General features: G+C 39.1%; 1 protein-coding gene and 1 pseudogene across 1 annotated transcript; both read right to left on the bottom strand.

The window, feature by feature from the left end:
* Nucleotides 1-327: 327 nt before the first annotated feature.
* Nucleotides 328-3,640, bottom strand: LOC101876729 (alpha-1-antitrypsin-like; the record flags this gene model as incomplete). The annotated part of the gene is made up of 4 exons (XM_005149524.4): nucleotides 328-534; nucleotides 1,347-1,494; nucleotides 2,177-2,447; nucleotides 2,929-3,640. Coding segments are annotated over 4 exons (1,338 nt in total), but the record flags the coding sequence as incomplete, so codon positions are not given.
* A 15,704-nt stretch (nucleotides 3,641-19,344) lies between these two features.
* Nucleotides 19,345-22,923, bottom strand: LOC101876896 (alpha-1-antiproteinase 2-like; annotated as a pseudogene).
* Between the last annotated feature and the right edge of the window lie 3,148 nt (nucleotides 22,924-26,071).

Here is a 26,071-nt window from a genome sequence, read left to right as displayed (position 1 = left end):
TCCAGTACACACACTGTGAGTATACAGCAGTAGTTACATTATCCAGAGGCTTTAAGCCATCTCAAACAACCCACAGGAGAATGTCAGGAAGAGCTTCTTACAAAACTGGTGAAAAATTATCTGACACTACAAGCTATCCCCAGCTACAGAAAGGTGGGAATACCAGTGACTTTTGGACAAGGAAAATAGGGCTTGTTTTTTAATAATGTATATAAGGATAATGGGTGAAAGATGAGCACTACTACATAATGGCATGCATGCACAGGTGTTTTGCTGGATCGCATGGATTTAGTCAGCAACGTGTATAAGTACACATTCTCTGGTGGATCAGTCATTTTTCAGAGGGTTTACGATTTTTCCCATGAAAAGGATGGTGTGGGTGTATTTATCCAGAATTGCCAGGAGAAAAGGCCTGTTGAATCTGATTCGAGGTGGATGAGGAAAATCACCAGATCTCCAGGTAATCTCCTTAACCGTGGCTCCAGCTGCTTCAGTGCCATTTTCATGAACATTCAGTATGGCTTTGTGGATCACCTGCAAAGACACGAAGCCAAACAACCTCCATATGACAACCTGGCAAGAAAAGAGCAGGCTGCCACCCTCCCTGCTCTCACCAAAGGGAGCCCTGCCTGGAGCAAGACCCAGAAGCACGAACCTCTGTGAAGTTCATCACCAGACACTCCCCCTTCCACTGCAATGCAATCATATATCGGACTATTCCTGCTAGCCTCCTTTGCTGCATGTGCAGAGAGTAACCCTCAAACAGCAGACAGCCGAAGAGCAATCAAGATGACTGTTGGCAAGAAGCTCTGGTAGCAAAGAAACCTGGTAATTTAGCCTAGGGTTAGTTTTGCCTCTGGCAGCTTTATGTATTATTGTGAATTTACCCTACCATCTAGCTGAAAGAAACAACTTTTCTGAAAGTACTAGAATGGCAGGAATAACAGCCTTTTGCCCTTTGTATGCAGAATTAGGGGAAATTTTACCAAAGCTAATGTCCTAGCTTTGGATAATTTTGTTTAGTAGATAAAAGAACAGTTTATATATACTATTATATATATATTATATATATTATATATATATAATACATATATATAATTTATATATATGTATTTTATATATATATATGCCTTCTTCCTTGTTCTCTAACCATGTACATACAGCCTTGCAAGCATGTTTGGCCTCAGATTTAGGGAATATAGGGAATGCTTTGCCTCTAGTCTAGCAGCTGTTGATGGCTGAGTGATGCTTCAGAGAGACAGGGATAAGCTTTTCATGGGATATTAATGTCAGGTTCTTTGGAACAGACAAATCCTGTGGTCCCTGTGTTTCATGTGCTGACTTACTTTTGCAACCATTAGTCCAGGCTCCTCAGTAATCCCTGACAGATCAGCTTGTTCAGTGAACAGATCAATCATCCCCACTTGTTTGACTATACTTTTCACATCATAGGTACCAGAAATACAAAGTTTTGGAATGTGCAGATGTATTTTCCTGTAAAAAATACCACAAACAGGGACAAATCATCATCTAATTAACACTCCTCAATTACTTCAGTATAATGACACTTCACATTTAGTTTTCTAAATGTTGAAAGTCTGCTTTCAGGGTTCAGGTAGCACTTCTGGTCAGGTTAGCTATCTAATGTGGAGGGTTGGAGCAGAATGAGCCTGTGTTATCCTCTGCCTCCACAGTGGGGTGAACACCACACAACTGTACCAACTCTGTGGCAAGCAGGGAGCAGGGTTTTTCGAGAAATCATAACTAATTGTCCTAAGGCTGTTTGAATATACAACAGGGCTGGGGCCACCACAGGTGTAGCTGCAGTAATGGTGAATGAGGAAAATTTTTGCTTTTACCTATAATGGTCTCAACACCCAAACACCCAATAGCTACTCCATTATAGTTTCGAAATGCCATCATGAAACAATGGTCTGCTATCTTCGTTCTGGTGCTAAGCAGCTTTTGGTTGAGCCAGGAACTTAACTCTAGGTGGATCACAAGCTCAATGCCCTATTTGTTGGCTAGCCACAGTTCTTTGTAACTTTCATACTAAGAAAGAAGTCCTGCATAGCGAGGTGCCATTAAGTGTCCAGAGTGGCCTTTGATGTTTTGTCTTGGTGAGATAAACTCTACTAATCTATAATATGGTCACCTTTCAGCAAAAAACACTTACTTGTTTCGAAGGAACTTTCCCCATTTAGATACAGTCCTTTTCAAGAGAGCATCTTCCACTTGCTTCATCTTTCCTTTGTCAGGCAAAACAAATAATGCTGCAGCATTTCCATTGTAAGGTATCTGAACCAGCCAACAGGACAGTTCTTCATCAAAGTAAGTTCTGTAGTAACCCTTTCGATACATCATGTCAACTTTTACAGATGTCTCCTGATCCACAAAAAAGTCCTCCTGTTTTGTATATGAAGTACTGAAGGGTTTCTCCCACTGGGCTTAGGGCAAAAAGAAAAATAATTCAGTGGAATACAAAGAGGAGTGGTCATGGTGAATAAAATGGGATCTAGTCCCACAGCCTTCCTTTGATTAGAGCAAATATCTTTTTCAAGCTACTGCATCCACAGGTGTTACAACAATGCAGCTCTATTTCACGTGTTTAAAGACAGTTGCAAAAGAATAATATTGAAAACATCATCTTTCAATAGAACATGAGTCTATAAAACATTGAAGAATTTACTAAGCTCAACAAAGATAATTGTTAAAAAATAACCCAAAACCACTCAGCCAGGTGAGGAGACATTTATAGTGACAAAGAATATACATGAGTTTATAGCAATATGTGGTATTTTCCAGATACTGAACTTGTTTTCCTCCATTTAAAATGTTTAATCTACAGTCTCTTTCTCTTGTTTTCATTCCCTACAATAAGCAGCAAGCATCTAAGTTGCAACTTTCACACCCTTTGATAGTTCTTACCTTTAAAGAAGACGTAGTTAACAAGAACCATTGTGGTGAAAGGATCAAGATTTTCCACTAGTTTAGCAATTTTCCCATTTGTCTTTTCCTCAATATAACTGTTGATCTGATTCTTTGCACCAGAGGAGTTGTTAAAGTCAGTAGAAAAGATTTCAGATTCATAAAAGCTTTTGACATCATCCAGGAACTCCTGTAGTGGTTTTAGTGTCTCATCTATAAAAAGTGCATTGCCCAGGCTCAGCTGGAGTTCACTGTCTGGGTGGTTCAACATGTGGAGGAGCTGGCAAAAACCTTCATGTATTTCCTGCTCCTGAGTGTTTTCCAGGTTAAAGGCAAGTCCTTCCAGAATCTGTGTCAGTGTTGCTGACTTAGCACCGAGTGCCAGCATTGCAAAGGAAGCAGAGATGCTTATGGGTGAAAAGAAAATATTTTGATCAGTTGCTTCGGATGCAATCAGCTTGTAAAATAAGAATGCAAAGTCAGCATTGCTGGAAACTAGTTTACCAAAAGTATTGTTCTTAACTGGATAAACTCCTTTCCCATGAGAACTGCATCCTGGGTAATAAGTCCCTTTAGGTTCATCCTGCTTATTGGGATAGTGAGGATGCTGGTGACAGTGGGCAGCAGTATACAAACCAGCCAGCAATAAACACAAGGTGAAGATGGGCTTCATTTTCCTTCTAACTGCTTCTGGAAAACAGATAAACATAGAAAATATGGCATGGAAATGAATTTATTCATTCTCTGTGTCCAGCCAAGTAAAATGAGGCTCTCAGAACACACCTGTTCTCTAAAATCCCACACTTCTATATTTCACATTCTTAATACATGCCAGTGATCCCCAAAAAGAATATGCCTCCTGATATACTACTTGTATAACCAAGTACTCTCTCAAAAGCAGTCTTTTGGATTGTATTGACTTTTAAAAAATAGGGTAGGACTGAATTCTTAAAAACTTGCAGATAACTGGAAGATTATAACCTTTTTCCCAGAGCAGGTGGAGGAAATTGTTTTGCACTCGGTACTGTAGGATGGCCACTGCTGCCCTGTTAGTCTTCCTCAATTCCTTAAATAACGAGAGAATGAAATGTGTTTTAAACAAAAAAATGAGGTATAAGCACATGTCATATTCTCTAGGACCAAAATTTCAAAGTACTTGCTGTTTCTTCAAAGATAGAATATTGGATCACTGTGGTAGCAAAGTCTATAGGCATCTTTATTGTTCACAAAACAAATTTTTATTTAATTATGAGGAGTATCTTCTTCACTAACAGCCAGTTTTTGCTGGCTTTTGGCATGTTTTGGTTTTTTGCATGCAAAGTATATACCTTTGTTTACAGGTAAAAAGGTGTCCTTTCCAGGCAGCAACATAATTCCCCCCACATATAATGTGCAAACAGTCCAAGGGCAAACTAAAAGGGTACTTACAGTGTTACAAAAAGTATCTTGCTGTGTCCATCTGGTCTTGTCTGTTCCTTCTGTTCAGTACCATTGAACAAGATTAACCAAAGCACCCCCGTTAATCATTGATTAGTTCAAACAAAAATTGCCAGAGAGGATGCACAACAAGCAGCAATGACACTAGATACTCTGAACAGTTTGTCCAACCCAGCCACAAAGTAACAGTTCTGGGTGTTGGGCTGCAGGTGAAAAGGAGCAGAACAGGGACTGTATCTCCTCTGGAATAGGAACCTCTCTGTCAGGATTTCAAAAGATTTGGATTTGGAAAGCCCTTCTGCTTCTACTTTATACCTCAGTCACAACTTTTTGGTACCAACTTTATTGGTTTGAGGTCTTATTTTGAGGGGAGCAAACTGCAAGTGATTAGTGAATTGTCTAGATTTCTTTAGAGAATATCATGTGACATTACCACTCTAATGAGTGGTAATTTCCAGTCAACAGAGCTGTTCACTCACTGCTGTTGGCCATTGCTCATGACTGTTTGGGGAATTGGTGAGGTTTTCCTGTGACTTTTTTGAAAATACACAACCACCACTGCTAAGAGGCCACATTTACATTGGTCAGTTCCAGAGATTGACTGCAAAGAGAGACATGAGGTCTGTGAATGTGTTGTGTCCTCAGTTTAGTCTTCTGAATCATAAGCAACTGAGAGGAACCTCAGCAGCATACAAGCAAGGCTGCATATACACCTTTCAGCAAGTGCTAAAGAAGACATTCTGGCATCACTGAATGAATATTCAGAGTTGAATATCATATATGGACAGACTGCTCCTCATTGCCCCTGTAGGACCCATCTCCATTATGTTGGGTGGTTTTGTTGTTCAACTAGAAGTTACAGTGCCATTTCCATAATGTTGGTGTGAAATATGCAGTCTCCATCCTGTTGATTCCACTTTGCCACAATACCCCAGGAGGCTGATGGCAACCACCAGATTTGGAAGGATAGTATCCATAATCTGTAAATCACTGAACTGTTGCCCAGTAACTTCATGTGCATTGTGAACTGCCAAAAAGTAGCCAACAATGCATGTGGCAACTGGCATATTATAGCTTATAAAACAGTGAATAAGATGTACAAGATGAAAACGAGGAACTTGAGTATTTACAGTTCAGCTAGCTCTGTAAACTTATACCAATAATCCTAAATTTTCATTAGAGATCAGATTGTTTATTAGCAGTGAGGCAAAATGGAGATAAACGGAGGAATCACCTGAAGAATTATTCCTTTTTGATTGCAGATACATACAAGCACACAAATAGCAACACAGATGTTCTTAGCTCATACTAATGTTGCAATAACGTAGGCATTTTCAACCTATGGTCCAAGTTCATTATCTGTATGGGAACTGAAAACCCAGCATATATCCCCTTGCATTCATTCCTTCTACCACTGCATTTATCCTTGGAGCACCAAAACAAAGCTGTCCCTGGAAGATTGCATCCTGTTAAGTGTCACAGGTATCTATTCAGGGAGGATCAATAGGCTGTATGCAAGTTAATGCTTACCCATACCTAAATTTCCATCAAGAAAAAAGTCATTGGGAAGGCACCACAGCTGACAGGGAGTATGAAAGGCCTGCTGGAAATGCTCCCCTGACATAATCAAAGCTGCAGAGAAGAAATGGATACATCTCTGAGGATTAAGCAACAATTTTACAGAGTGGAAGAATAGAAGCTGGGGATGAAAGCTGGTGGGTAAGTGCTGGGAGAAGGCAATGAGAAGGAAAGGGAGGGCAGATGCTATCAGAGGACAGAAACAAATGAACTATTAGAATATATTCAGTGCCAGAAGAAACACAAGAGACCTGTCTCTACAGCTGTGTCATTAAATCACTGGCAATACATGTCATGCCTATTCCCATTATAACAGGCATTTTTATTACAGCAAGGCTGGACAATATTAATTCTGGTATTTCCCTGCTGGAAATGCTGTGGTATATCTTACCTTTAAAGAAAAACATAGCTATACATAACCTCTGCTGAGAATCAAAGTTTTTTCTACTTTACTTACTAATCCTTGTTATTTTATTGGCTTTCCAAGCAAAAGTATATTTATCAGCCTCAGAGATTCTGGAAGGTGGACTGTTTCAAGCTACCTTTTATGCTATCTAAAACCATATAAAGCAGGATTTTTTTATGTTGCTTGCAATAACAAAAACATTTATTGCAGTCTATATCTTGGAGAGCATCATGGGACTATGACTTACAGCTTGACATCATAGGATAGCAATTCGGTGATGCCCAGCAAGTAGCTAACCCATCAAGAGGACTTCCTTTACTGGGTTCCATTGTGCCAAAAAAAAAAGGTATATAAAAGATAATGCACATAATTCCTTCCTTACTTTAGAGAACAAATGCTTATTCTTTTCTGTTTTCTGGGGTTTCTTGCTTTTACAGCTTTATGTTTTGTTTCCTTTTGTAATATAGTTTTCTACTTTGCCAAGATATCAGAGGGAGAGAATGCATAAACAAAAAATTCCCTACTAATTAAAAATGTCAGTGTTCTGGAAAAATGGTGCATACTTTCTCACTAATGTTAAACTTTGTTTTTTTAATACTGACAATTAGCATACATTTTCCTAGAATGACACCAACTGGTTGTGTTAACAGTAAGTTCCAAAGGACTGTTATGGTTTAACTCCAGCTGGCAACCAAGCCCTACACAGCTGCTCATTCACTCCCCCAAGTCAAGGTGGGAAGAGAATCAGAAGAGTGAAAGTGAGAAAACTCCTGGGTTGAGATAAAGACAGTTTAATAGGTAAAGGAAGAGCTGCATGTGCAAGCAAAGCAAAATAAGGAATTAATTCACTACTTCCCATGGGCAGGCAGGTGTTCAGCCATCTCCAGGAAAGCAGGGCTCCATCATGTGTAACTGTCACTTGGGAAGACAAATGCTATCACTCCAAATGTCGCCACCTTTCTTGTTCCCACAGCTTTATATGCTAAGCATGACACCATATAATATGGAATATCCCTTGGGTCAGCTGTGGTCAGCTGACCCAGCTGTGTCTCCTCCAAACTGTTTGTGCACCCCAGCCCACTTGCTGGAGGGGTGCTGTGAGAGGAAGAAAAGGCCTTGATTCTGTGTGCTCAGCAATAATGAAAAATGCATTATCAACTGTGTTTCTCTGCATTATCATCTGTGTTTTCAGCATAAATCCAAAACACAGACCCACAGTAGCCACTATGAAGAAAATTAGCTCTATCATAGCCAAAAGCAAGGGGCAACCTAGAAGACACTTCTTATTTTCCATTAACTCTAGCTTCCATTTTAACTTGTATTTCTCCATCAGGGAATCCAGATAAGCTTTCCTTCATGCAGGTTTTGCTTCATCTGTCTTCAAGAAATTCATTCTTCATGTACAAATCTTGATAATTTTATTTTAATATAAAAGTAGAGGAAAAGTGCACAAGATATATTGTAATCTGGAAGGATTTTGTAGTGTAGGTATGGCCTGCTCATGTGTTAGATTTGTTCATCATCATGGCTTGACTTCACAAACGAAGATTTAGGAAGGGCTTTACCCACGCTTACTACAAGCGTACTGATGACTAAAAAAGACAATGTGGGATAAGCAAATCCAGTTGCAAAAAGCACAGTGAAAGGTCTCCTTGGGTGGTAAAGGCTGGCATGATTCTTTCTATACTGTCTTCTCTCCTCGAGACTAATTCTGAGTGAGTTCTCAAAGGAGACAACTACATTGTAGAGCAACCGAAGTCCTGAACTGCCTGCACGCAGAGTCAGGTCTGCGACTTCCAGTGCACCTTATCACCTGCCTTTTTGTCCCTCGCCTGTCACTACAGGGCTTTGCAAGTGTGAGTAAACTCTTTGGGCCTGTGCAGTGGATTTTTTAGGTGAGGCACAGCATGCATGAACACCTGAGGTTTATCTGCCAGGAACTAGCGAACTTGGACAGTGACAGCAAGGTCCTCAGGTCATAGGTTTGGTTAGTGTCCTTCTCTTAGATGGATGGCCTTACAGAGCTAAACGAGCTCCATCTGCCCGGGTTTGAAGTTAGAGTTGTCCTTCTCCTAGGATGCTTTCCCAAAGGCTAGTGAGCCCATGCTGCCCATGGACACACTTTTTCTGACCCTTCAGTTGAGACCTGTCTGGCATGGGAGACCATACTGGAGGCATATGCTACCACCAGCATAGCTCTCAACCTCACAAGGGCACTCAAGCTCTTTCCCCATGACAAGGGGGTGTCTGTGAAAGAGTAGATTTGTTAGTTACTGCTAAACCATACACAGGAGAATGTCATCTGGCATATGTTCTTATCAAATGCAAACTTCAAAAAGAATACAATGTGAATTGTGAAGATACTAATTTGTTTTGGACTGTGTTGGTGAAGAATTTCACAGTCTTCTCAGAAAAAAAGTATTAATATAGGTGGGGGACTCTGACAAAAGGGAGAACTATAGTAATACATAGGAAAAAGCAGCGTCCTAAGTGACACGCATGCCCCTCTCTGAAAGCGCCCAAGCATCTGACTCATGAGCAGGAGCCCCAAGCTAGGTCAGGTTTCAAAATGTCCCACATGAGATGTTCAACACCTCAGAATGAGAGCACGCTGATGGGGACCTGCATTTAGGAGTCTGAAGGCAATACTGGAAAGGGAACTGTGCCTTCTTCCCCTCAGGCTCAAAGCAAGGTTATTGTCCCATGGTTGTCTCATATGGCTGAATAGTCAAGCAGTAAGGACACATTTGTCAAGGCAGGACACACCATTTTCCTTTCAAATGCAGCAGTACTAATCTTTTGTTTACTGACCAAGTGACTGGAGCACTGTATCACTTGATCTGGATACAAGACCCTCAAGTCTTACAAACTGTTCTGCCTGAGAGAATCAGACCCAAATCATCCACTTGGCAGAAGAATTCATTCATGCTGCAAGAGACTGATGAGAAAATAAAGGGAAAGGCAATTCCCAGCTTTCCTTCTGAGTATTTTCTGCTTAAAAAAATCAAGTAAGATATAAAAACTACTTAGGCGAGATGTGCAGATAATTGTGTATGAATAATTGTGTGCATATTCCTCTACTTGCAAAAGACATTTATGTATATAAGCACATCCCTACAGGTATTCAGGATCCTGGGTAAAGATCAACTAGTCTAATGTGTTAATCTAATAACGCATGCAAAAGCCTGTGAGGTAGGAAACAGGCTTTCCTCTGAGGACAATTCAAGTAGAATAAGAAACAAAGGCCCTAGGAATTGCTTTTGAATATGATACCTGATTGCACAAGATGTGCAAGTGTTATTAGTTCTAGTCATATGAGCAGTGTGTGAGTAGTTCCGCTAAAGATAATCATTATCTGTGCTAAATCAGGACCTGTGGCAATAATTAAAGCATTATGATTTGAACTGAAAAGAACCTGAAGAAATGTTATCTCTAATTAATTATGATGTTTTGATAATGTAACAATAACTTCAAAAGACTTTTTAAGAGCTCTGAAGAATCGTATCGTTACTAGATTGTATATGCTATTGTTTTAAAACACTTTTTGCTAAAAGCTAAAAAAAAATAGCTTTTTTACATCCTGATATGAAGTGATGTGAACATATTTTAAGTTTACTTACAAAAATTTTGTTGAAAAATCACTTTCAAATGTAAATGAAAAGCAAAAAAAAAAAAGGACATTAAAAGTGAAGCAACGAAATAAGTTGATCAGGCTGTAAATATCCTGGCTGAGTGATGTCAACTCTTTCAGAGAATCGCTGATTGGAAAAAAATACGCCATTAGTTATCACTATTTTATCATTATGCTATTTTTAGTTAAACATAGACTCCTTCCAGCAAGTTGTGATGAGGTAAAAACTCCTGCTCTACCTGATCTTGAAATCTGATGGTTTAGTGTTTTGCTCCCTTACAAGCAAACTGTCCTATCTTCAACACATGAAATTTTCATAGTACACATTCATTAACTTCCCCCACACACAAATGGTACTCTTAATAAAAAAAAACCCAAAAAACTAAAAGTGACTCAGACGAAACATGGCAGCACTCACTGCACTCTGGTACAGACAATACAAAACAAAGTGTTCTGTAAAAAGTGGAGTTAACAAAGCCTAGTTTACTAAGGATTTATGGCTTTCCTAACCACAATAACCACAGTTTTACTCCCCAGCCTCCAGGATGACTCCAACCAGGCAGGATAGCAGGATTGGGGCCAGGGCTAAAGCTAGGGCAGGGGTTTAGTCTCTCTGACATGTGCTCATTGCCTGCTGCAATGAAATTTCAAGCAGCTGAGTCCTGCCTGCCTTCCCCACAACAGGGATCACAAAGTTGTATTTCACCAATTTTCACAGTGTAGCAGAACGGCTTTTCAGTCTTCTATCACTGCTAAGTGTGACTGAAATTTGCCAATAAGCTGCCATGTTATGGGAGGTAACTAAGAGAAGGCAAGTGGCTACAGACATGAAAATGTGATGTTGTTTCCTTTGGAAACCAAGTTGGTTGCTTTATTTTCTTTGTGCTTGAGGTTATATGAGTCATACTTTCTAAGTTTTCATAGTTCATGGAACTTCATTTCTCATTAGCTACCATGAATCTTTTCATCATCCTTACATTTTCTTGAGAAAAAAAAAAAAACACACCAATTTATTATAGGTTTTCTTTTAATAATGATGTATCTCCATTTTTACCACCTTTAGTTTTTCTTGTGTATCCTCTTCAGGTGAGCTTGTAGACAGTCCAACACTCAGTGGAGTGATTTAGCAATACAGGACAAATGAAGAATAGGTTCTGTAAATATTACAACTATTTCATAACATTTTATAACCAGACTGGATGTTCCAGATGACCATATATTTAAGTTGAGGATCTGTGTCATTCATTAATAGGTATCATTGGAGGAGAAAAATTTTAAAATCCATTTCTAAAAGCATAACACTCCTGAGTCCAAGCTTTATTGTAGTTACATGATAAAATCTACTGAAGAGCTATGATAAAATTGATCTGGGTGAATATTCAGTTAGCAAATCCTGCAAGGCTGTATAAAAACATGGGATGTAAAAATCATTACTTAGATGAAGTAAGAGTGACTGGGAAGCATTTCAATCTAGAATCTACTTTGGTAAAGCAGACAGGCTATACCTCCATACGTACTTGATACTGAACAGAGCAACTCAGCAGTCCTTCAAACTTAAATTATTGCCTGATTCTGAGTGAGAGTCTTTAAGCCTTAAACTAGAATCCTGCAGAAGCACTTTGGAGAGGGTTTTGAAAATGTAGGCAATGAATTACAGAACTGGAAAATGATGAAATAATGCATCTTTGACCTGTTGTTCATTGTATGCTTTGGACTGAATGTGTTTTGCTTACAAAAGAAATGCAGCTTACCTAAATATCCACTGCTTTACACTCAGTACAAAAGCTACAGTTATGGATAGATAGCACTAACCTTTAGCTTTACCCATGCAGAAATACATTTCTAAGGCAGAAGGCACCTGTTTATAGGTTAGATTTATCTTGGGTCATTGCCTCTGTAATTGAAGAAGGACACAACACATTGCTTTCTGCAGCCCATGGTAGGGAGTGTCTCCGTTGTACCTGGATAAACAAAGTTTTTTCTGACCTTTCCTATTTTATTAGCTCACATCTTCCCTTAGTAAGAAAAGCTTGAGGCTGGAAGCGCAAGAGGTGGTTGAGAACTCAAGAACTTTTATTCAGTCACCTTGGGACTAAATACTTTCCCCAGAAAGTAGTCTCAGCCCAGGTCTGCCTTGCAGTGGAAGCACAAGGAGGAGAAGCATGAAGAGCAAGTACAAATTCCTTATCCTCCATCATCTTCACAGCTTTGTAAACACAAAACTCAATCCCTTCTTCACTGTGTAAAAAAAAAAAAAAAAAAAAGAAAGCATCTACACTCCACTGAAAGATGCACATAGGTTGGTGGAGCCCCTTTATTCTCTTCTGTAAGTTTCCATTTTCAGACTCTTCCCACTGTCCCATCTGCCCCTAACCAAACACCCTGCCTTCATACCCAGGTCTTGCCCTTCCTCACTCCATCAATGATCTGGGTTCCCAGAAAAAAGAGCTCCTTAACATTGATTACTCCTGTGAAATATGTAACAGACACAAAATGAAATAGGAAAACAAAATATTGAGTGTCTACCCAGCAAATTTACAGTTTATAGGCTGCATTGTGAGTGAAGATATGCCTTTGAAAAATGCCTTATTGATCATCTGGAATGTATGCGTGTCAGGAACACATGAGGAACAAGTTCTGAGCTGGTACACCTGTGAGGTTGCAGTGTTCTCCTCCACGTACACCATCTGCTGTGAGCAGACTCGCCTCTTTTAATTGGCTTCAAACATGACCCTTACATGCTTAGTGTGATGTTTTGTAGCTCTGGCATTAGATGTTGGAATAGTGACTGTTGTCTCCATTCACTCAGTCTATGTCACAAATAATTTTTGCCTTCTTTATGCCTTCTAAGTTGCCTCTACTTCAGGCTGAAGATCTGTGAGCTGTTCCAGACCTTGATTAACCTTACCACCTGGTTGTAAAGATTTTTCCAGTTCTCATTTATCCTTTCTGTTATAGGAAAAAAATTACATACTTGAATCCACCTTGAGTGATCCAGGCATTTAGACAGGGGCACAATGTTCTTTTCTGATTTGGGTTTTTTTTTCTTATGCAATAACTTCTAAGATTTAATTTGCCTCCTTCCGCAATCCTGAGTTGATCTGTATAAGAATGACCTACCATAACACCAAACCCTTTCAAGTACACCATTTCACAAAACCTGCCGCTAAAACTTAACATGAAAATTGAAATACCCACTAACACAGTAACAGCAAACCAGAAAGCTATTGTACTTGCTGGTTTCAAAACAAGACAGAATTTGTCATGTCCATTCCTTTATTTTACCAGAAGATGGTGGCACAGGGCTCCTTTTCTCATAATCCCTATAATTTGAGGCTCCATACTTACAGTTCTACCTGCAGAAAACAGTGTGTAACAGAAACACACTAAAATCTTTGCTTCTTGCAAGGATCTTACTACTCATAACTGGTATACTGAAACAATAACATTTAACTAGCAGAATTTGCTCTACAGACTTTTTATCTCTTGGTGCATCTTCTTATGCAAATAACTTCTAGAGTGACAAGTTCACTGAAGAATAAAAGTTCTCATTTTAAAATGAAGTTACCTACACAGAGAAAACGCTTGGTATTACTATTTAAATGTAAATTGATGCCTTACATTATCTTCCTGTTGCAGACATGGCCTTAAACAGGCACAAAGAAAATCCCTTATACAGATAGTTGAGAATTGCAAAGTATTTTGTTCCCAAAGCTAGATAGAAAGTATTAGGGCTAAAATTTGCTAAGTATTATCATTTGTTGTTATTTAATAGATTAATATTGCTTGCTACAGTGAAGAAGCAGAAGGTAGCTGAATGAATATATTAAATGTAATTAAATTTATGATACAATTCCATTGCTTGTATCCATTTTCTCAAACAAGATTTTGACACTGTAAACCTTTGGGATGCTGAGGATTCTGACAGGTCCCCAGGATGGTTTAATTCTCCTTCCTATTTCAATGGAGGCAAAAAAAGAGAATGTTTGGTTGCCCTTAGCCTTTGAAGCTCATATTCTGGCAGGTCAGCACAATCCTATTTCTGTCAATGACTAACAGTATAATGCATCTATGGACACTTCAGTATCTAGGCTGTAACTACACAAGCTTTCTGTTATGATTGCTGCACCATCTGTCCCATCATGACAGCCTAGAAACAGCTAGAAGTGCTGGAGCATATTTATTTCTATTTGATGACTCTTCTCACCCTTGCCACAACTATGAATACATGAAGACTATAACACACAGCACAATGACAGGCATGGGCATGAGGTATTAATAAACTATGGCTGGGGCAACTGAGGCCCAAAACGTCTTAGACTTTAACTTGTAAGTTTTACCAGAGGGATATAGCTCGGACTTAGAAGGTACAAGAACAGAAAATAAATTCAAGTTGCACATTTCAGTATCTGTTCCTTGAATGCGTGAGGAATGATACAGTTTTTTTGATGGCTAAGGTATCTGCATCTATGTGAACAACATGAAGGCTAGGCGTATGCCCACTTTTGCATTCATATGCATTTTAGGACCCGCTTTTCATTACATCTTTCACCTTCCCTGCACACAGATGTTTTCTCTTGCTCTGAGATTCTTTCCTAGCTGCAACCAAAGTCCCTATGATGACTGCAACACTTAGTGAATTATCTTACTCTGTGTTGGTTTTTTCCTTTCAAATATTTTCCTTCAGCAGAGGACCACATCTTCCATGTGGTCTGTGTTTCCTACATGAGACATAGTAAACAATATAGCAACTTCTCCTTAATAAGATATTTGCACAAGTCCTCTTCAGACCTTCCATATAAGCATCACATTGCTGTTAGCAGAAGTTTTCTGACCACAAAGGATACCTTCTTGTTAAGTATTAAATCATAGTATTCTGTTTCCAGATGTCTTATGAAAAGAAACTGAATGCAATCAAAAATAAGAGAAGACTCATTTGTGTAAATCAGGCTAATTTTCTTGTAATTAATTCATCTGCAGGGATAGGATTAAACTAAAATTATTTTTGTCATGAAATTCTCTTTTGCAAGAAGCTAGTAAAGTCATCTGTAGCAACATCAATGCTGAGCTGAGTTTGTGTAATGGACATTAATCATGCTCATGGACATTTACATGAAAAGAATTAATTGCAATTTTCTTTAAAACTGTTAGTGTGAGGAAAGCACAATTACCAAGTTATTTAAAAATGAGTTCTCTGTTATACATGGGACTGGGAACATAAATGACTATTACCGTATGAGTCTTTGCTATCTAACAGTTTACAAGGAATGGATGATACCATACATGTGCTTAGTTAAAATCTAATCAAAGCAACCCCATATGGGTAAGAACAGCAGTGCACTACTCAACAAGGAATATTAGATGGATGGATAAGATTTGGAGGATGTATTGCAGGACATGGAGATACATAGCCCATGGTGGTCTTTATGCTCCCTACCTTCTTGAGAATTTGCACTCATTCTAGTTCCCACCACAGTGAATACTTAGGTTTTGGGGAAACATTTGTATTTTAAAATGTTCGTGTTTCTCTTGCACTTTTTTCTGATGGAAACCCTAGTTCCTCTTTACTTTGGAGACAAGACTTGAATTCTGGAGTAGGGAGTAATACTGCAATGAGATTTTTAATACCTTCAAAAGCTGCTTAGACTCATGTCAAAAATGACCTGGGTTGTGAGGCACTGAGATCGCTTTGTAGATACCATACAGGTACTACCGGTTCTCAGAATCCACAGGCAAAAAGCACCCTGCCAGGAACTCTCAGAATCATCTGATTTTTAAGAGCTTAGTGATTCTCTGCTTGAAATGAGAGTCAATAGAGGGGGAAGAGTCTGCTGTTGTACTGATTTTACTGAAACAGAATAGGGTTGGCTTCCATCTGGACGAATTCCTCTTTCCTTGAAATAGTAGAAGCAATCAAGGACTGAACAAATGACAAAGCTGTGGGTAGAAGGCTGTGCCTATTCATGAGCAAGTTCTCCAGATACCAGGGTGGAGGCTGAAAATTCATAGCTGAAAATAAGAAAGTCTAAAATACTGGTAGCATCAGAATAGCATGGCTTATGTGAGCATCTGGTGTTCCTGTGATTATTTGATTACATTGTGACTTTTGGCATATAGTCAAATCCTTTCCTTACTGATGAAAGGTGAAATTGATTGGACACGTACTGCATTAGCCCTGCAATCCCACTGCTTCCTGGCTTGTGACAACAAATTGCATGGACCCTGTCATGACGCAAACCAAACAGAGCTTTACTGACAAAAGATATCGCATTGGCAAGCAGTGTCCCAGTGGACCATGAGAGAGGCCAGATAGAACAACCTTACTGTCTTTCACATGGCTCAGAGGCTGCCAGGAAAAGCCTGGCACTTGGCTCTGCTAGGGCACAGCTAGGCTGACTTTCAGGGATGCAGTCCAGTGTGTCCATTTTCCCTCACAGGGGTTCTGAGCTGAAATATGCCCTCTTTACATAAGTTCTTTTCCTAACAGCTGCCTGTAAGCATGTTGGGTTATGGCCCCCAGCAGGTCATGATATTTGTGGACATTTGTAATAGTGGGACACATATGGCATTGTAAGCTGCATTATTGCCTTCTGCTTACTGTCACTGCAGGAAAGCGAGGTGGACAATACTTAGCAGGGTATACAGAAGCTCTAAGTATCTTTTAGGGCTAGTTTGGATCCAGCTGTCCCATGGACTGAGAGAATGCACATGTGGGATTAAGTTGTTCTAATCAGGTCTGATTTTATTGTAGTAGAAGATTAAAGTGTGTTAACAAAATAACCTAAAGATGAATGAAAGACATGTAAACAACACGTATTTACCAAAGATAGGATGAATACACAGTACCTAAATGAAATTTTTTGCTGATGTCTATCATAATCCTTCCTTTCCTTCTCTACCATTGATACAACTAGATAGCACGAAGAAGAGTGTTCCCTATCACACATTGAGACAGGCAGAAGCAACAGGAACAAATGATGCAAGGCAGACCAACACAATTAGATTTTTTTTGGAATCAAAACAAAATATCCTTTCTTCTCACAAAATCTTTGCAGAATTGTCCAGTTTCTAAAGAATATTATCAGGACTATGCTGGGAGTAGCATCAGCTAGCTATGTTCAGCCTGCAGGCTCTATGGATCTCTATACTGTAAGCTGTAGGCATTTTTATGCCTTTCACCTATGTATGGCACAAGGCTAATTTATTTCCTGTCCTTCCCACATCCTCTCCTTCCAGAGAGATTAGGGATGATCCATCTTTCCTCTGCAGGTCCCTGCCATAGCTCAGGCAAATCTGTCGGTGGGGGGTGTGAGGTTGCTCAAATGGAGGACAACTGTGGTGATACCCCATGTCTTGGTAGATACCTCCAAAACCTATCCAGCATTCAGAGATGCCGTGTTTGATACTTTTATCAGAAGCAGTCACTCCTCACACTCTAGTGTGAAACTCCCAGTGCAGCTCTCCTCCTGCAGTTCCTTGACTCCACTTTCTAAAGCAAAGGCCTAGGAGGTAGATTGGGCAGGAAGTTGCTCCATGTGTTATTTCCCAAAGCATTTACTCTGTCCTAGCAACTGTAAGATTTTTCTTAACCTCTTTCCCTTTAGCAACAGGCCAAGAACCTGTTTTTCTGCCACCACACTCTGATAAAAATCTCACCATGCTACCTTCTAATCAGTACTGCACAAATTTATCAGGATGCAATCTCGATGGAGCCATTCACAGCTTTTGTTGAGTTTGTACAACCACAGCAGAGCAGGCTGCCTCACACCACAGCAAGTTATCATTGATCTCAACTCTGTAAAAGCCACTGCTTTGCACAAAGGTGTGGAATCTCCCAGTGCACTGAGTGATGGTATCTTGCCTCTACAGAAGCAATACCTCAGGGCTTCCACTGAGTTCTTGCTGCTTGGAGCAAAGGGACTCATTACAAAGCAGTAGCCTCTGAGTCCTCTTGAGTCAGAAGCACACCCCCTGTAAAACAAACCTATGCTACAAGTACTGATGGGTCTCAGTAAAGCACATCTGTACATGGTGGACCAAGTGTGAAAGGTCAGAGAGACAGAGAGATATCAGGGATGGGGAGCTTGTTTCTTGATTTGGGGCTTGCATCACTTTTGCAGTGCTCATTGCAAATTGCCAGGATCACTGTAGAAATTAGCAATGTACATTCAGCAGCATCATCTTCCCAGACATGGGGACTAAACCCCACTTGCAAAAAAACTCGTCGAGGATCAATATGCAATGGCACAAGTCAAAGCAGTGCAGTGGCAAAGCAACTGTCAAAGCAGGAGTCAGCCTCTTCTTGAGACAGAATTTGCACAATAAAGTTCAGCAAGGCTGAGCAGTGTGCCCCAGTGCTCCAGTGCAGTAAGAGTGGGTGATCTTCAAACCCACATCAGCAAGAGAGGTTTATGTATCTCTTGAAAAAAAGGTTTTACCCAAGTAGGCACAAAAGGATGGCATGCAAAGAATCACCATCTCCGTATGAGAAAATTTAAACCGATTTAACTATCTTTGAAACATATTTTACAGATGTCCTGTTATGTTAATAAGACTGAATTAAAGTTTTTATTGATTTAAAAAGATATATAGAATTACAGAAAAAGATTGGAGTCAGTCCTTAAGTGGTGGATATAAATAACAATGCTTATTTTATTCATCAGGTATGGCAATAATTCATGGGTGACATGATCTCACAATTCTTTGGCAGTTTATGCTTAATGTCACTGTCTCTCAAAGTCTTTTGCTGACCCTGTGAACAGCAAAAAGACAGTGACTGCTACAGCAGAGCAAGTCTATTGTCTAAGGAATTTTCTCTTTTTTGTCAATGTTTTTCAAGATGTTCTAGGCAAAGGATTGGAACATGTGAGAAAGAACAGGTTTGTTAAGAGTAAATAATAACAGCTTAAGCAGCAAAGAGCCATGAAAGGAATAAAGTACTCTGAAGGGACCAGCTCAGATGAATACTGATCATCAGCAAATCCTGGAAAAGACCTACTAGAATTGCAAGGGACTTATTACTGTCTGGGATAAAGCTCTTGGTGAATAACCAAAATTTGAAAGCAATTTGGGCAAAACTGCTTGTAAAAATAACAAGCAGACTTTACAAAAAAAATGTTCTCCAATGAAAATATGGAAAATACATTCATAGAATCATAGAATAGTTAGGGTTGGAAAAGGTTGCATTTAAAAACTGACAGTTGGGGTTTTTTTCATTTTTTTTCCTTTTCAATTTGATAAGGAAAACATAAGGGGTAAGGGAATCCCTCATTTACTTCTGAATATCCCTCAATCAGAGTAGTTAGCAGCACTAACTAGCCTGCGTGCGCAAACCCTGTCGCCATTATAACTCATGCCAAATAGCAGTATGGCAAATAATTCAGCAATCACTTCTTAGTAGGAGCAACAATTTTCCCCAGGAAAAGTGTGGTGTGGGTTTCTTTGTCAGAAATCAAGATAAAGAGGGGCCTGTTGAACTTGATGGTAACAGAAGGATGGAGAACTCTGGTAAGGATTACAGCTGTTGCTCCTGCAGCCTCAGTTCCAGCCTCATCAACTTCCTACAGGGTCTTGTGAACTGCCTGCAAGAAAAAGAAGCAAACGTTGTGGTGTATTTATGAGACAGCAAGCAGGAGGTGAAGATAAACTCGCTTCTTATGGATTATTTAGGAGAAAAGTGCTAAAATCTAGTGGACCAAACTTTCTTGTATAGTTTGGAGATAGGCAGTCTCCAGCAGCCCGCAACAGGAGTGTTTTCCATGTCAGGACTGAATGGGGAGGAACAAAACCAAAACTAGACACACTGTAAATGCAGCCTCACCAGTGCTGAATAGAGGGGAATAATAACAGTTCATTTATCTGTTATTCCAATGACATTAATGGAAGATCACTATTTAAATGCTGATACAGAGGCAGTATTTGTCATCTTTGCCACATTAACTTAATCATAACTTAAAGTGACATAGTGAAATTCTGCTACTACAAAATGGAAGTTTCCTGGGAACTCTGAGAATATTAAAAAAATAGGTATTAATCAATACAAATATCATTATATACTCCTCATATATAATTTACTTGACACAATCTCATGTAAACAACCATATTCCAGTGCCAAGAAAAAAATTAAGATCTTGCCCAGCTTTTTCATGTACTCAGTATCCAGCCTTTTAATAACAATATTAAATAATATAAAGGTGGAAAAGCAGGCCCTCTCTGTGTAAAAGTACAATTACTAAGCAAGCCCCAATATGCCCTTGTGAATTTTACTTATAACTTCAGTAAGACAGGGAGGGAAAGCAAGTCTTTAAAAACCCCAGATCCAGAGCAACCAGCCATGGCCCCATCACCATCTCTGTGGACTTACTTCTGAAACCTGAAGATTATGGCTGCTACTAATTCCAGGCAGATCAGCGTTACCAGAGAACACTTCAGTAATGCCCATTTCCTTGAACAGCTTTTTAAGATCATAAGACCCACTAATAGAAATCTTTGGTAACTGCAGATGTAATCTCCTGTTGAGCAAAGAGAACAAAACAGCAGCAAAGTATTGCAACATTGTGTTTCAGGTACTCGGCTAGATAGTATGTAATACAGTGACACTTGAAAGCATTCTTTTGATTGCTAATTTGTTTGATGGCAGCATTTGTACTCCCTGAGCTATTCTGGCAACCAGAGAGTTGTGCCTTCCTCTTGTACCTACATTCTGTCTTTGATTTTTGAAAGAGAAACTAATTTCATTCTTTCATTCCAGTGCCATATACACAACTATCAGAGTGTTGTGGCTAGAGGGCTATAGAGAGTAAGCAGACCAACTGTGGAAAGGCTAAATGAAGGGAAAAGGAGGATAAAATCTAAGACCCAGTGAAGCAAATTAATTATGTTATCACCATGAAAGAAGAGATATGGCAGCCAAAAGATAGCCAAGCAAGTCTTGAGGCAGCTGTTACAATGCCATGTCCCCTTCTGTCAGGTCAGAAAGCTTAAAGTTTCTTATCAATTGTGCTCTGCTCTGACTTGCCTTGGAAATCAGTTAAAGCCTTTATTTATGAAATTAGGACATTACATTCAGGAGGAAGCAATCTCAAATTAATGCTTTCTCTTAAAAATAATGATGTGTCCTCAAATATAGTAACCCATCTACCTAAAGTTACCTGGTCACAAATTTGTTATCCCATTAACAGTTTCCTTGGACAGAAGCATCTTCCACTTGCTTCATCTTACCATCATCAGGCAGAATAAGCAATGCTTATGCAGTGCCCTAGTAAGGCAGCTCTGCCACCTCACAAGAAAGATCCTTGTCATAGTAACTGTCATAGTTATTGCCATGCTACATCATGTTGACTCTAACATATGCATTTGTGCTCACAAAAAAATCATCCTCATGTGTACGCAAAGGATCAGAATACTTTGTCCAGGCAGCTAATGAATGAAAAGAGAAGACGCTGGATTCAAACGCATGAAGATCATAAAAAGTGGCTGATATAAATCAGACCAACTTAAATGTAGGATGTTGGAGGGCTGTTAATGGGAGTGCAGGGTTGCTAAATCATTTCAATCTCCTGCATAAAAAACAATAAAGCATTTTAGTTGTGCAGTATGTTCAGCATATTTAATGTAAAGATATCCTGTCTTGCTGAAAAAATACAAAAGGTTGATGAGGACCAATTGAGAGAGTCCTGCTTCTACTATAGCCATATGTTTCCATCACTTGTATCTTTTATGTTATACAAATTCAACCATTTAAACATCCAGCAACAGGATCTTGTTAAGCCTTTCCTGTCAGGCTGTACCCCTTGCAAGCTGACTGCACTCAGCCTGGTGAGGAATTGATCAGCAGAATAAAGGATCCTAACATTCAAGCAGGGCTGTGTCCCAAGTTTTCATGCAGTTTACCTAGTAAATCTACCATAATACTGGGGACCCTGTAAGTGCAAGAATGTCAGTTTGCTAAGTTTGTCTGGCACATACAGTCATCACAGAGATATTTGAAACATGTCTAGTCATTATGTCCTCAGACCAGCAAGACTACATGCAGTGGATCCCTATCTTTGAGGTAGTCTTTTAGAGAAGACTTGTTTGTCCACAGCTTTCAGGCAAACTGAGCCAAAATCGAGTAATCAATATTATTTATCAACAATCAGATACTCTGCTTTGGCTAGATCAGTTCTTCACTTTGAAAATACTGCAAAGTTTAACTCTTTCCTAAAGAGTCACTCTCCTAATAAATCGTCATGAGTTCCCTACAATTTTTGTTTTGCATCAAAATAATCTATTGGAATATTATGTTAAATATTTTACCTTTAAAATAAATGTAGTTTACAAGGACCAATACAGTACTTGGATCAAGATGACCAATTAAACCAGGAATTCTTCCCTTGGTCTGCTTCTCTACATATTTGTTGATATGTTTCCTAGCTTCTTCTGGTTTATAGAAATTGCCAGAAAAAAAATCTGCCTCATAAAATTGTTTGGTATTTTGTAAAAATGTCTCCTGTGGTTCAAACCCAGTAACTGTAAAGAGGGCATTCCCTATATTTAATGTAATGTTAGCATCAGTACAGTTCAGTACTGCTAAAACTCTATAAAAACTTTCATGTATATTATGTATGCAAGTCTCAGTCAGATCATCAAAGTCCAGGCCTTCAAAAATCTGGGACAGGGTGGTTGACTTAGCACGAACAGCCAGCACGGCAAAAACAGTGGAGATGCTCATGGGAGAAAAGAAAATATATTTATCATCTTCTTTTGATATAGCCTGCTTGTAAAATCTAAATACAAAATCTGCGTAGTTAGAGCTTTTCTTGTTACAGTTACGTATTAATAAATTTTCTGTTCCACCATTCAGATTAGTGTTGTTGACTGCATGGCAAATGTCTTCATGGTGGCAATGGGTTACAGCACAAAGAACAGCAAGGGGTAAACACAGGCACTAGAGATACTTCATCTTCTTTTCAAATTATTCTGTCACAAAATAAACAGTCATTAGATGAGCAGATGGTAATGATGAGCTTGGTAGTAAGAAATAATGAATAGTTTGCTAGCATAAATAATATATAGTGCAACTGTAAAGATACAATGCACATGGGATATTTAAAGTTTCCACGGACACAATATCCAATGTCATTGATAAATTCAGGCAAATTATAAATTAAAATGTCAGGCATAATAAAATCATAATATTCCATTCTAACTGCCCTGAAAAGGCAAATCTTTTCTCCATTGGTAATGAAATTATAGAGCCAAAGTCCATCCTATTCTCAATTAACAATGACATTATCTTCCTGGATTATTGCCTTTTACAAGGTACATCAAAGCAAACAAGTTACCATGAGGTAAGTCAGGTGTGGGTTTCAAAGACATCAAATACTCCACATCACCTGCTCAAATACAGTTTGGTAAATATGAGGAAATATGAGGAGCACATTTCTCACTAGAAGTGGGATAAATGGCCTAATTTTCATCAGGACAGCAGCACATGGACAGACAGTTGTCATGGACTACCCAGGGCTTGTTAAATCCACACCCCTGTTTACTTCATGGTTACTTACTCACATGGCCAATCATTGGCCACTGTTTATAAATGATGGATGAAAGGCATCTACATAAACTTCATAAAAATTCAAGGCAGAAGTCTGGAGCACCCTGTGCCATGGCAGCACACAACTCAGAAGTGAGAGTAAAGACATGTGGGAAGCACCAGTTTTCATCAGATAATGAAAGGGCCTGTATGGACCCTCCTTTTGGGGAGCTGCAACAAGTGGTTGTAACTTAGAATCATAGAATCATAGAATAGTTAGGATTGGAAAGGACCTCAAGATCATCTAGTTCCAACCCCCCTGCCATGGGCAGGGACACCTCACACTAAACCATATCACCCAAGGCTTCATCCAACCTGGTCCCCTCACCATGGATTAACCTGCGTGGGATGTATAGCTTCCTCTAGGGATACAGGAAGGACCTGGACTCAAGTGGAAAAAAGGAGCACAGATCGCATTTGGAAATCAACAGACACTCAGATTAATCCCCTTCGAGATGACAAGTTTCTTCAATTATGTTAGTTCTCCTAATGATAATATAGCCTAATGATAATATAACATAATCCGTCCTCCACGGGTGCAGGAACAAGTCTCGGTTTACTGAATTCAGTTCCCTGGTATTCTGGGGAGGCTTTTCAAACAGATCCTCTTCAGAAATGTACCAACCTATCTATGCTATCTAACCCTAAGCTTTTTGCCTTTGCAGCTTCTGCATGAAAACATTTCTAGAACTTTTCTACTGTAATGGCTCCTGTTTTTCTGGTTTCCAGCCAATGTAGCCTGTTTTTACCCTTCTCTTCCAGGAATGCATTTTCCCATGTCCTGCCAAGGGGAAGTTCTCTTGGTCTCATATTCCTTTCTGTATGTGAAAAATGATGGTATCCACTATCTAAACAAGATTTAGATAGAGTTTCTGAGGGCAGCCCAAGTTCCAGGATTCTTGGCGATTAACCAGTTGCTTAATTTTTCTATTGATATGGTGGTCTTGCTTTTATAGCAAACATATGCATTAGCTGTGTGTTCTCATATTTGTTAGGATCTGAGAGTGTTGAGTATGGTAATGTTAAATTTTCATTTCCTTAAACCAAAAGACATAGTATGGCACTAGATGAGGATTTAATTCTATTTACATCTCTCTAGGACAGATCTCTCCCTGTTCCTCCATCTAAACCCCCCAAACCCTTATGTACAGTGAACAAATGAAGTGACCATGTAATACAGAGAGTGTTTCAAAAGTACTTCCTGTTTAACATTTCATAGATTGTTTTTTTCTAGGTACCTGAGGTATTGCACGCTTGAGTGAAAAAGACGATAGTTTTTATCTGTCCATGACTATTTTTTGTGTCTAAACAAAGCTAAGCCTGAATTTCAAAGAATTTCTGAAGCAAAGAGTATGATTTTTCTGCAGCAAGCTCATATTAGGCACAGCTCTGTTTTTAACTTCTACAATAACAGATCAGTTAAAAATTTCTCTTAGTATCACAATGCTGTGCAGAAATAGTGAAGAAGCTCTTCTACCGGAAGCTGGAAAACTTTGAATAGTGCCATTGTGTTTTCCCTACATATTTTTCCCATTCTTTAAGGAAATGTTAATCACATTAATTTCAACATTTTAAAGCTACACAATTTCAGCCACATTTTTTTTTGTTACCATTTCAAAGTGGAAGAAACTGGAAAGAATTTATTAAACCTGGGCTATATTTTTATATGAAAATTAACAATTCAGAAAATAAATCTCTGCCAAATGACAGATGAGTTTTTCTATGGGACTAAAAGGGGCGATTAAATTTATATTGTGGCCTTCCACCTACCCCCTACACTCACCCCAGCCCTAATTAGGCAGCCTGGCCTTAGCAATTCAGTAGTTTTATACATTAAGTCATCAAAAGAGTTTATAAATTGGCCCAAGTTGTTCGGTCACTAGTGGGATTATGCTAATTTTGAGTCACTGTGAAGGCTGTTTCCAGCCTAAAAGATGATTTCATCATTATTCTGCTTTAACAACTACTTAATAAGTCCCCGTGACTTCAAAGGTTATTTTATTCTAATTTCAGGCTAAGCATATTCCCCTAGAATAGCAGGTCCCACTGGTCCCTTGCATGCTTGCTTGATTAATATTTCATTGCAACATCCGCACACAACCAGTCACAAGCGGACAAATGAAATTAACTTAACATGAAGAATCCACTGACCACAGAAAGCATCATTTACAAGTCTCAAAGAAAAATGCATATGCAGTACTTACAAAATCTGAAGCCCTGCTGCTGACCTTCAGCTGACCATGCTCTTCTCCAGACTGTTATTTATACTGCTACATCATCTTGTGCTTAATTTATGCTGTTAAACATTAAACAGCCTGATAAAAATTAGAACCAGCAAAAAAAAAAAAAAAAAAAAGAATAGAGGAGGAAACAGAGCAAATATTGATGAAATAGGATTTCTGAGGATCATTGCTGCAATTCAGCCAATGTAGCTGTTTCAGTCATTTAAATAGTAGCTGTGACTTTCTGTCTGTTTCCAATGACCATGTAGAGGAGCTCAATGCAAAATGCTGTG

The sequence above is a fragment of the Melopsittacus undulatus genome, chromosome 4 (genome assembly GCF_012275295.1).
Source record: "Melopsittacus undulatus isolate bMelUnd1 chromosome 4, bMelUnd1.mat.Z, whole genome shotgun sequence".
In the NCBI taxonomy this organism is placed as follows: domain Eukaryota; kingdom Metazoa; phylum Chordata; class Aves; order Psittaciformes; family Psittaculidae; genus Melopsittacus; species Melopsittacus undulatus.
This window is presented reverse-complemented; position numbering and strand designations above follow the sequence as displayed.